This window comes from Pempheris klunzingeri, chromosome 2 (assembly GCF_042242105.1).
Source record: "Pempheris klunzingeri isolate RE-2024b chromosome 2, fPemKlu1.hap1, whole genome shotgun sequence".
Taxonomy (NCBI): Eukaryota; Metazoa; Chordata; class Actinopteri; order Acropomatiformes; family Pempheridae; genus Pempheris; species Pempheris klunzingeri.
In genome coordinates this window covers 17,616,087-17,628,802 of record NC_092013.1, presented here as the reverse complement: position 1 = coordinate 17,628,802, position 12,716 = coordinate 17,616,087, and the positions used below count along the sequence as shown (strand labels likewise).

The 12,716-nt window shown below is 40.4% G+C and overlaps 1 protein-coding gene across 1 annotated transcript in view; it reads right to left on the bottom strand.

The window, feature by feature from the left end:
* The window catches only part of LOC139209338 (cadherin-22), a 65,460-nt gene extending 60,749 nt beyond the window's left edge, over positions 1–4,711 (bottom strand). Inside the window, exon 1 of the mRNA XM_070838991.1 lies at positions 4,481–4,711. Coding sequence (XP_070695092.1) covers positions 4,481–4,711 — 231 coding nt within the window. The remainder of the gene's footprint in view (positions 1–4,480) is intronic.
* Positions 4,712–12,716: the final 8,005 nt, after the last annotated feature.

The following is a 12,716-nucleotide window of genomic DNA, read 5'->3' as shown; positions in this document are numbered from 1 at the left end:
CACTGGCCGATGCCCTCTTCGCATGAAGTGCAATAGCTTTAGATAATTTTATTAATAAAATCATCTCTCTTCGCCTCCTGCTGTGTCCCTCCCTCGAGCTCCCTTCAGCCTTTTTATATCAGTTCACTGCCTTCCCTGGCACCCTGTCCTGTAATGAATCACAAGTCAGTGTCTTCTTTCCAACTCTCCCTTTGCAGCCTTTTCCTCCTCCTTCACTCCTGTCCTCATGTATCGCTCAATTTCTCTCAGTCTATCTCTCTGTCCCTCAGCAGACAAACATTGCTGCCCGCTGGCCTTGTTGTTGGTTTTGCCAGCAGGAATGCAAACACAATCACAATGGCAGACAAATAATGGCCAAAGGATAATTATTCTGTAACACCCGGCCCTGTCTGGAGAAAACATCTCCCTTCATTTGTAGGAATAGAGAGATCAATATATGCAGATGCAATATTAGCTGGTCAATTGCCATGTCTAAATGATTAGAAACAAGGGGACTCATCGCTGAGTCTGATGCTGTCTGCATTAATATTCCGTCTTTTCAAATCATGTCCTATGTAAAGCAATAGAATCATACATGCTGTCCACTCTCATCAACTCACTGAGGTTCATTTGAAAAACAGCTGATGAATAGGATGTGAATGAGAAGAGAGGAAAAAACAAAGCAGGCGTTCTCCCAAATGCGCGCATTGGCACCTAGATGATAGCAAACAGATTTTACTTGACATACTCGTTATCTATAAATACATTAGAAAAATAACAATCAATAATCTCATATCTGGTGTCAAGACGTTGTCCTTAGCATCACAGAGAAGAGCATGTCCGTGGCTGTCATCACAATGAATGATGTCACTGCCTGGCAAAATTGCTCCAGGAAATAAGGAGCCACAGCAGGAACCTCACAAAGAACGAGGTGTCTCTTTTGCGCATTATTAAAGAACTGAAGATTCAACAAATTAGTCCCATCATGGATTTAGAAACAAAAGTTGTGTTTGAGATGGAGTTTTCACACACACAGCAAAAAAACACAACAGACAGGATTTATTTGCTGGATGCAAATACAGGCAGAGGCGAAAAAAGCAGTTGAAAAACTCCAGAGCGCCTGCCTCTAAAGGAGCTATGATCTGCTGAGTGTTTATGCTTCATTATATCGACTTCAGTAGGCAACTGCAGTGAAACAATTAGGAATTTGTTCACTCCCCTGTTGTTTGCTGTATGAATGAAGTTGTACAATGGGAGACCAGTGAACTGTAAAATACAACCTGATGCTATGTGATCAGAAAGTGCTTCCTCAAGAGAAGACTTTTTGTGATCCAGGGACTGTGGTAAAGGAATTAAATTTAGTCTCTGGTTCTTCTGGTTGTGTGTCTCGAGATCCTAAAATAGTTCCTGGGCTCTTAGATAAGTTCCTTCTGTTTATTTGCACAACAAAGAGGTACAAAGCTTTCTTTAGTGCGTAGTAGTTGTGTACTGCTCAATAAGTAAATCAGCTAAATTATAGGGCTGTGACTACAGAAAATTTGGTTGACTGAAATTTTACCTACTCTTGTACTCAGAACCAATCAGATGGTTGGTGGGGGAGCAGTTATGGTTATTCCATCACTATGCGAATTCACTGACTGCACCGTCAACACGCACGTTTTCTACTTCAGCTCTAGTGCTGTGTACTTCTTCTTGGATGGGAAGAGGGACTGATGGACGATTATCCGAAGCACAGGGGAACAAAAGCAGAAGAAGAAAACATGAGTCCTGACAGTGCAGCAGTCAGTGAATGAATAAACATAGCGGTGGAATAATCGTTGCCTCCTTGCAAGAGGAACACAGGGCAGAGGAAGGAGTGAACGCACATAAATATACACACAAGCGGTGCATTTCAGTCCTCATACTTCCATACTAGTTAGTATGTCCCAGTACATGTTTGTCAAATGCACTATGCCAAACAAATCATCCGTCCTAGCAGTATGGATTTCCAGCACACTTTTTTGGCTGTTCTGACCCACAATCCTTTGCACGGCAGAAGATGCGTTATATTGACTGAGCTGCGGAGAGAGCACAGACAGATGACAGCAGCCTCTCTAATCTTTAAAGTAAATCATTAAAGAAAACACTCCGACATCAATACAACACACAATAAAGAAATCACCTGGAAAGCTCGCTCTGCAGTCACTAGCGTAAAATGGAATATTGATGAAAAAATGGCAAAAAGCATTTTGTATGTCCAAGGCAACAAGTTTTTTTTTTCAACAATATTCAAATTTTACGCAACAAACTGTGACAATGCACGAGCAAGAGGTTCGAGAAGAGAAGTTGAAGGTGGGATGTTGCGACTGCTGACTTTTTTTTTTTTTAGGTATGTATCATCCTAAAGTAAAAACTTCACAACAAACTCTTCCAGTAGTTTTCCTTTGGAAAGCTTTTCACATAAAACATCAACAGAGTACTCTGTTCGCATTAAAAGTATCCAATGGACTTTTACAGCTTTGAGAGATTCTAAAGCACAACAAAGCAGAGTGGAATCAGAGAACATTGAGGCTCCTATTGTTAGATAACAACGAGAACAGGGACGTAGGAGTGAAATGAAACTCAAAACCACAGCAACTCCTACATTGAACAGATGCTACAAAACTACTGACAGCTAAGAATGAGTACCATTCTTTCAAAAAATGCCTTCCTCTCTTCAGTTGTATGAGGTCACAATAGTGGCATGCGAGGGCTTGCCAAACCAAAAGATGGTGTTTAAAAAAGTGACAGTATTGTTGAGGGAAAATACTGTATATATATTTGGACAATATAGTGGAGACACAGAAGTGTGTTTAGAGCTTTAAATTTTTAATGGTTAATGTCTTTGCAGGGGCAAAAAGTTTTAGTGCTTGTTTACTGGTGATAAAGCACCTCTCAGAGGTAGCTTTTTGCAGAAAGCCCCTGAGACTTCATTTTTATCTCCTCTTCTTTTAAAGCCCATGATGTCATGGTCTTGACCTCTTGCAGGTGCAAACCTGGCAGGGGCATACAATTAACTACGATGCAATTATTGTTTAATTGTAAGTAATTCAGTGGCTCCAAATGAACCATATTGCTGAGGCAGGTCGGCTTAAGTTGTTTTCATACTGATCAGAAGTAGGGTGGAATTTCCACCGCAGTGATTTAGGGTGGCTCAATAGTACTGTGCATGGTAATAATAATAAATAAGCTTTAACTGTTAGCTGCTGTTATTAGGGTTATAACTTGCAGCTACGATCAAGACAATTATGCTGAGGTTCCTGAGCATGTGATCGTGGCTGCAGAGACACACCTAAGCAGCTAGCTGGTGAATACCTGGAGTCAGGCAAACAGGGCTCCTCCATGTGTTTCACAGTCACTAATGTCTGCCTGAAATCCTGCTGTGCATCCCTACCAGCTCTTGCTGCATGGGCCGGTCAGTGGGCACAACAGTACCACCGGCCCCATATTGTGTTGAAGGGGCCGCAAAAGCTGCACTCTTGTCAGATCACAGATCACGCTGATTTAATTTAAGGTGCGGCAAGTAAACATCTTTAACTGAGCTTCATTTTGAAGTACTTATCCAAAAAGCTGCAATCACAAAAATGCAGTTATTGTGTACTGAGTTAAATAAATGGAATATTACAATACAATGATAATATTACAATAATGATACAGCTGAGCTGAATGTAATGCTTGTTTCAGACAGTGCTCTACACTGGACACTAGCAAAATATGCAAAATTCTCAGCTATATATCGAGAATTATAATGTGAATCATTTGGAGCTCCATGAATTTTTTTTTTTCTTAAAGCAAAGCTTGAATCACTGTTTTTTTTTCTAATTAAAGAAAAAACATCTGGAAAAAACGCAAACTTAATTATCATGTCACATAACTGAAAAATATATGCAATAGTCGCTTTCTACAATACAATACAATCAAATATGACCAACTCTGATAAAATTAAAAGCAGGAGACTAATAATTAAAGTCCATGCCATTGAAGTACAAATTACATTAACTGCACCAGTTATTTTAGAACAAGAAGATTTTGTGTGCCTCTATGTATAAAAAGCATGTCAACACAAATTTGTTTATCCCCTCAAATAGTGAACTAATTTATTAACAGATGTATGCCCTTGGAGGCCTGTTTGGTTTGTTGTATATCTATATTTGGGTGCTGTATATCTATGTCTTGGAAGTGCTCCTTAAGGACAAGAACAGCTTTCCCTTTTGGAGAAACTGAACTTTGCTCATTAGTAAAATGTCTGCTGCTACATAGAGCTGATGCAATTGGGTAAGCCTCTTACTAATGTATTCATCCTAAGGACAGAAGTACGCAGACATCTGCGCTAGTTAGTGCTAGTCTTGTGTTTGTCTTGACTGAATCTTAACTACGTAATTTAAACTTTTTTTTTTCTTCTCAAAAACAAAAATGCAATGAATCAACATTGATTTGCAAAGTCCTTGGTAAGATATTTATATTATAAAATTAGACGACTTACCTTCCCCACGTATAGAGGCTCTGTGCCCGTGTACTCCTCCACCACAAAAAACTGGTTCCACACCCATCCTCTCTTAACTCGTTCAAGTGATGAGGGTCCTTGCTCCTGTCTACTAACTCCTGAGGTCGAACCTCTAGTCCTTGAGGCCTCACACCAGCCAAAACTACAGCAGCTAAGAAGGCCCAATGCTGTCAACAGTGGCCAAGATGATATTGTCCAAGAAAGAGCCATTTTGATATTAAAAAAACAACAGGAAAAGGAAAAAAAAAAAAAGAAAAAAAGAAAGAAATCCGACCTGGGTCTACATGTAATATATAAGATGCATGCAGACAGGAAGAGTCTTTGGTTGTGATTTTATACCAAATACAACTCCACCAGGGAAAACTTAAAAGGTCTTTGTGTGAGAACTTGAAAGTTAATCCATGGGATCACAAATAAATCGGAAGTTATCTGCTGAATACAGAGCAAGTTATGGGGCATATTGGATTCCTACCACCCACAGAGTGCTTGTTTGTATTGTAACATGGCCATAGTCACTCTGATTCTTTTATAGTATCTGCCCCACTTTTTAGAGTCTGATATTTTTGAAAGTAGTAAAACAAACAGACTTTGAAAAATGTATTTCAAGCTGGAATTTTGAAGGCTGAAAAACAACAGATTTTACTACATTAGTTCACTGATCATTGGGGAAGCCAGGGGGATACAGGGATACGACTGTATTGGGGAAACGCCCCCTGAAGAGTGATGGTTTCCATCCATTCTTGCTTCAGCTTTCACTTCTAGCCATGCCACTCCCAATGGTTGACGTGAGTTTCAGTTGGTTTAACACCAAGATGTCCAAAAATTACTCTATTGAACTTTTTTGCAAGGAAAACTCTTCTGTAGTACAGTTCCTTGAAAATTCATGACTATGTTTGCCTCCTGAAGCAGAATCCTTGAACTACGAAAAAGGTCAGTGGATTTTACTGTTGGTGATTTTGTTTGATCTTCGATGGCGTTTACGTCCAGAACAATCCAGTGGTTTGGAAAGTTCATTCTTCAAAGGTCCTATGGTATTACTTTGGCCATCATGAAAACTCCATCAGTGATTCAAAGGCAAGAAAAGGACAAACCTGTAAGACAGAAAAGAAAATTGTTGTTATCATAATTGCAATTTGGGCTGGATCTAGAAACTACTTGATACTTCCTAAAGGGCTTCATGACCAACAAAAGGGTTTAGAATGACATCATTGTTTCAACACTGACTTTTTCCACCCCCTTAACGTGTTGCAATCCATAAACAGTAAATAAAGAAAAAAATCCTCCAATGCCTCCTTCTTCTTTATCTTGCCTTTCTTTTACCTCTGTGTGTTCTGAGCTTCAAAACCCATAATGTGTTGATTTTGTTAGGATTATCTGGAGGAACCTGTTTTCCACCAGAGATTCTTGTGTTCAGCAAGAATTTTAACAATGTGCTGTGAGCTGGAGAGCAATGGTAGAACGGTGAAAAGAGGACAGGAAACCAGGTGTGTGGAAAATAGGAAGGAGAGAGAGAAAGGGAGAGGGGGAAAGCAAGCGAGAGAGGTCATTGTTCATCACACACCAGACCCACAGCATCTGTCTGCCGTTCGTCCGACTGATGGAGCGGCCCTAACATCAGCCAGCTGATTAATTGCATGAGGGAGCACTAATTGGATAAAAGTATTAATCAATTAATTCTATCCAATGAGGCAACAACCCCCTAATACTTCAGACAAACATCGAAAAGTAGCGGGTGGGGGATAGGGGGGGGGGGGGGGGGGCGTCCTCGGCTGTTGTGAAACATGCACAGAGGTTAGACAGAAAGACAAAGCTGACGGAGCAGAGCCAGAGAGAGCGGTTGGTTGGGGGGGGGTGGTAAATAAGAAAGAGCAAGAAAAAAGAAAGAACTGAAGAAAGAAATAATGAGTGAAAGACGAAATGAGGAAATGGTACAGACTGTGGTGTGTTGTGTGAGGCGGTGGGTGTGATTAATGGTCTCTTTGAAACATTCAGAACAAAAGGCGGATGACAAAAAAAGGAGAAAACATAACATTTAGTATGTCTCTGGCCTTTACGACCTCAGAAAAAGAAGATTGCAACAGCAGCTGAAGAAAAGCTCCACAGGCCAGCAGGTGGTTTAACCTATTGTATTTCTGCTGGCTAGCAGAGGACTTCTAATCTCACTCTCCCCTTGCCCGGAAGCATGCTTGGAGCTTCCGGAAATAAGTCCTTTTCAGACTGTTGGTCAAGGCAATGTCCGTGGTATTGGAAACCAAATGCTCTGGGGGTGTCCAATCTCCAGAGCAAACAGTTCAAGAGTAACTTGAACAGCTTAGACCTCCTTGGTCACTTGGTACAGTTGGTGTTATTAATGGAAGAATGACCAGAAGCACACCCCAGAAGACGGACCCCAATGCTCGATGCGTCAAACAGATTGTAAAAAGGTGCAGTTTATTGTTGTATAAGACCAACGAAAACAAGGCACCAACAGACATGATCAAAAATATCTATTACAAATATAACCTGAATAGACTGAAAAGCTCTCAACAAGATACTATCTCTGACTTAGATTGCTGAAAAAGCTGGGGAACCTGCGAGAAATGGACTGACAAGAGTCTATAGCTACACCAGAGGCTCTGTGAGGCTGCACTTAAGCGCAGCAGTGCCAAATGCTGATGTCAGCATGCTAACATGTTGTCAGTGACAATGCTTACAAAGCTGATATAATGTGTACTACGTTCATCATCTTAGTTTAGTGTGTTAGCATGCTAAAATTATAATTAGTACTAAACTCAAAGTCCAGCTGAGGCTGATTGAATGTCAGCAGCTTAGCAGGTATGTGGTCAAACACCAAAGTACTGGAAAAATTAAAAGTTTGTCCAGATGATGGCACTAGAAGAAAAATCATGGTCTCTCCAAAGCAGGGGTCACCAACCTTTTTGAAACTGAGAGCTACTTCATGGGTACTGAGTCATACGAAGGGCTACCAGTTTGTCACACTCCTCTGAAATAACAAATTTGCTCAGTTTGCCTTTAGTTATGTATTATTATTATTAATGATTAATGATACTCATCTATGTGAAGACACTGATCACGTATTCAGCACCTTCATCTCCGCTGCGCCCGCTAGCTTACTCTCCACGAGCGCCAAAGTTTTGACATGCGCACAATACTGACCTTTGAACTCGAAGAGGTCAGAGGTCACCTAAAACTATCTACACTAATTCTTTTATTTTTAAGATATTGTCATTTTCAAATCTATATAAATACAAGCGTGATTAAAAAAGAATAGCAACAGAAAAAAATTAAATTTTAGACGCAGCTCACTGGTGAGTTGTGCTATTTTTAGGGGCACCGTGTTGGTGACCCCTGCTCCAAAGTCATAATAATTTATCCTGATGAATGTTTGTACCAGATTCTATGGCAATCCATCCAATAGGTGTTGAGATATTTCACTAAAAAACAAAAATGTCAACTTCATGGTGGCACCGTAAGAAAAGTCACCAAAGTCATAAGACTTTGTCCTCTATGGGCCATATATGGTTTCAATGAATTTTGCACTAAACCGTTTAGTAATATAGATGCTTTAGTCTGGACCACAGTGGTAGACCAAGCAATCTGTTGGTGTGTTGACTGTTGATGTGGCTAAAAAGTAAAATTAAAGAAGAGATATCTTGACTTGTACTGACTTTGTAACTTAGGCTATCCATTAGAAAAATAAGCAATAAATAGTGTCCTAGACCAACTAGAGATAACCTAGAGATAATCTGGTGACATAAGGGTACTGTATGTGGGACTTCTAGAGTCTAAGAAACGTTTTGTTGCATTGTTGTCATTAGTTGAATATCACAAAAGATGTATGCCAGTAACAGGGCCCTGGAACCACCTTATCACCACACCCAACCACAGGAACCATTAACAGAAATTTGGACAGTCATCGTCAGCCATTCAACAATGAGCCTACCAACACCCCTTGGAAGCAGAATATGGTTGCTCTGACCCCATTCCCCATACACTTTTCTTATGAACTAGATGTAACAACACTTAACTCCTGCAAGACAATTCACCAATCAGTCTGAGTGAATTAAATTGACTCTGCCCCTTGTGCCCTGGCCTGATTGGCATAGCAGACCAACACCAGTGGTGCTTCAGCACTGAGCATACAGCTGCCTGCGCCCACTAGCAGTCGGAGTGTGCTTGTTGGCAGTGATAGGCCTATTTTCCAGCATTCTCCTCAGATGGAGCTTTGCTCTGACAGCACTGAGACAGAATGTGAACGGGCTCTTCTAACTGTGCCCTGTGTTCCTCTGTAAGATCCACCACTTGCCCCTGCAGAGGATGATGGCCAATCCACGCTGCCTGGCAGTGGAGATGACACACTATTATCATTCTCTGCTGTGGCAGAACCGTGTCCCTCTGCAGCCAAAACACCCCTTCTGTGATATCAAAGAGCAAGTTCCAGCATTTCTGTCTCCAGTTTCACAGTCGCCATAAGTCAAAGTTGTAGGTGACTGTGTGCAAAAGTCAAAAACAGACCATCGTACTGTCATATCACTGCCTCCCAGTCCGCTAGATTGCTATCTGACCATTGCATCATCTAGGTTAGTAATCACTTGCAGGTATGAACGATGTCCTGCTTCTTCACCACCTGTTCAAGTATGTGGACTGGCTAGGCTAGAGTGAGTGCCTCCCTCTGCAGAGGACACTACACTGGCCGATCAAATACATGCAGATTCCAGATACCTGTAGCAATGCATCTATGCCAATGTGGAACCTAGACAATAAACAAGCAGGTGCCTGGTGATCTGCCCTGTGCTTGTAGATCAAGGTGGCATTGACATTGTTATTGTTTATTTATGTAAATTCCATCTAAATAGTGCATCACTTCTTGAAAGCCATTACAATTTTACTGTTTACTACACAATAGATCAGAATAGACAGCTCTGAGGGATTGTAATGTAAGCTAAATTCTTCATAACAACGTGTCAGAGTCAACTATAAGTTTACATTTTACTATGAACTACAAAAGTGCACTCATTAGAGTGCCAAGCCCAATCATTACCTCGCCTAAACCTACAGCCACTGTAATCTTTGCAAATATTTTTAAAAATCTTTTTTATGACAACCTTTGGTTCACCTGCCATGTTTCATCTCTTAAACTTGATGTGCAACTGTTTCAATGAAATTATTAGGAAAAAAAAACTGACAGCCAAGATGGCAGTGAAGGTAACACACAGGGATTTATTCATGTCCTACTGAGTGAAACTTCAGCAGATATATATATAACATATCAGCTATGGAATTAATCTGCAGATGCACCAGTTAAAAACAACCAACATTTTTATGGATGTCAGTTTTTGAGCCATGATTAAGGCTTAAATGTGGCCTGCAAATATGTAGCTTTTTATTTTTAGCTTCGACAAATGGCTTTATCTCTTTGATTCCAAACTGAAGCAGTTGTTGATCACTTGCGGCGCTACCACCCGGGTAAGAGGAGCGAGGAGTCAGCAATTAATGATGGTATGAAACCGTAAATAAAATAACATTTTCAAACATATGAATGAGTCAACACAACCATGAGAGGAAATTCAGCATACAGAAATAAAAGTGCACAAAAATATAAGGCTGGTCGGTCCAGTAGCTTGAGAGATTAGCTGCGTACAGACAGACAGATACACACATGACCAAACCCATGATCCCCTCCAGGCTTATGACTGTATGAGATCAAAATCAATCACATATACCTTTAGTGAGATAAAAATGAGTGAATCACTTTGAATGACAGTCGATTAAAAAAAAAGGAAAGAAAATTCATCTCAAGTCCCTCGCTTGACTTAAATTGATCAAAAGTAATTTTTTTTCAAGTTTCCAATTAGATATGTTTGAGCTGTGGAGTGATAACTTCAAAGAAATAAAAACATACAGTGTATTCCTCAGTGCCTCAAAGGCAAACAGCATTGGGAGGATAGAATTAATTCATTTTTGCCTATCTTCACTTTCCCTGTTCCCTTACAGTAGATGACTTACCCGTGCGGCAGGCAGTTTGAATATGTTTAATTAGAAAGCATTTGTATCAAATATTTTTCTTCGTGCACCAACAGCCCAGAAGTTGCTTTGCAAACTGAAACATTTGCTAAGCACCAACTGCTTGGTATTTAAAGACAAAAATCTGCACTCCTCCATTGAATCTCCTCTCCTTCTGTTCTGCCTCTCCACTTAGGGAATTTCATTAAGTGTGTACACATTTACTCATAATTAGGTCTAAAAGTAGGAAACTCTAATGAGTTAGAAGGGGAGATCAGGACAGAGAACGATTTAAAAAGATTTATGTTAGTGTGTTCTGGTTTCACTCAAACTCGGCCATCACCACAGCGAGTGCATGTCAATTACTGTTCTGTCTCTTCTAGCAATGGCCAGCAAAAGTTATTGTTGACGATAAAAACATGGCTGACATATCTGTCTCTTCCTATGTATCTCTCTCTTTCCTCTATATCTTTCCACTCCCTCTACTCATTCTCCAATCCAAAGCTATTGGCAAGCACTGTGCAGCCATACGTGACCTATTAGAGTGCTGGATTGATTCTAGAGCATCGCTGCAGCCTCTCATCAGCGGGCATGCCCAGAGCAGGCCCTTTGACAGCTGGCAGTGGACAGACGACAGGCAGACAAGACTGATCACTGCGAACTGATAGGCATGGCGCCAATGGCCGGCAGACAGCCCTCTCTGTCTCTCTGACACACTCTTGCACACGCACACACATTTGCAGGCATGCAAGCACGCAGTGTAGCTTGTGCGTGTGTGTGTGTGTGTGTGTGTGTGTGTGTGTGTGTAAGTGTGTGTGTGTGTTACAATGCATTTGACCAGAGACATGCAAAGAACATGGCCATAGTGGTTCAAATCAGTGGCACTTTGCCCTCTTTGGCTGACATGCTGCTCTGACCAAAAATGTTGGTTGGTTGGTAGGTAGGTGGGTAGATTTGGTTAAGTTTGAGCTCATTAGAAGCCACGCTCCATATCATGTCTACATCTTCAGCTATTCTTTCCATCCCTTCACAAGCATCATCAATGTCTTGACTCAATGAACGAGACACCCTATGCTACTCGTGGCTTCACTACCCTCTTAAAATACAATGACGACACAATGAATATGATGGCATCACAATGGGATCTAAATGCTTAAGACTCTTCAAATTTCTAATCTTTATCGTGCAATATGTCTATAAAATATTTGGTCACGCTTAATGAAGTCTCTCCTGATTGAAATGTTATTGTCATTATTATTGTGAGAGTCTGCCAAGCTCCTCTCCAGCATACAGTGATCATCATATTGGTGATTTACTCAATGATTATGTTTGGTTTAGATGTTTACCTCTTGCTAAGTATACATTGCATGATTGCTGCATTCTTACTTGCTCCACATTGGTAACTTAATTAGCTTAACGTTCATCTGATTGCAATGTTCGTTATGATTGTGCGAAACAGTCATTCTTTCATCTATAAAAATGCAAAGGAATTCTCATTGATTACATACTGTTGATTACTAGTTTCATCTCGACATTGGACATCCTGAAGCTTGTAGTTCCGTCACACTGTAATGGCCTGACTGTTGATTGTACTAGTTGCCTATTTGGGTGTTATAGGCTAACTGTTGACTACAGTTATGTAAGGTTAATGTAGCTTTACAAATGAAGCTTCATAATGATTGCTCTTCATTCTTTATAGGTGCTGTGTCATTGGAAGAGAGAAGGTAGAGGCAGCATACTCTTTGCAGAACTGCTTTCAAAGCAGCAGAATTGTAAGTATAGTCAAGTAATCTGACTTGACATGACAGTAGGCGAAACAGACGGATTATGACTGAAATATCTAGCTGCCATTTTTACACACCTCAAACAAACACATGTTTTTGTTTCTAGATCGTTTGTTCAGCTTTGAAATAACAGGACTACTTTTTGTGGGGATGAATTAAATATTTTGTTCTGCATTTGAAACATACATCGGATAAGTTCCAGACCACAAAAAACGGAGGGAGAGAACGTATGAAAATACTTTTGTTGGGGGAAAAAATGACCATACAACACACAAAATAGAAAATATTTGCTGAGAGATTTGAACTGAAAGAGAACCTCTCCCAATTCTGCTGTAATTTCTCTGCAGCTATTGCAAATACATGTTGAAATGTGCCAGAATGAGGCTGACAGATCAGCTGATTGGTCAGTGACATATTTGAGTTTGTTT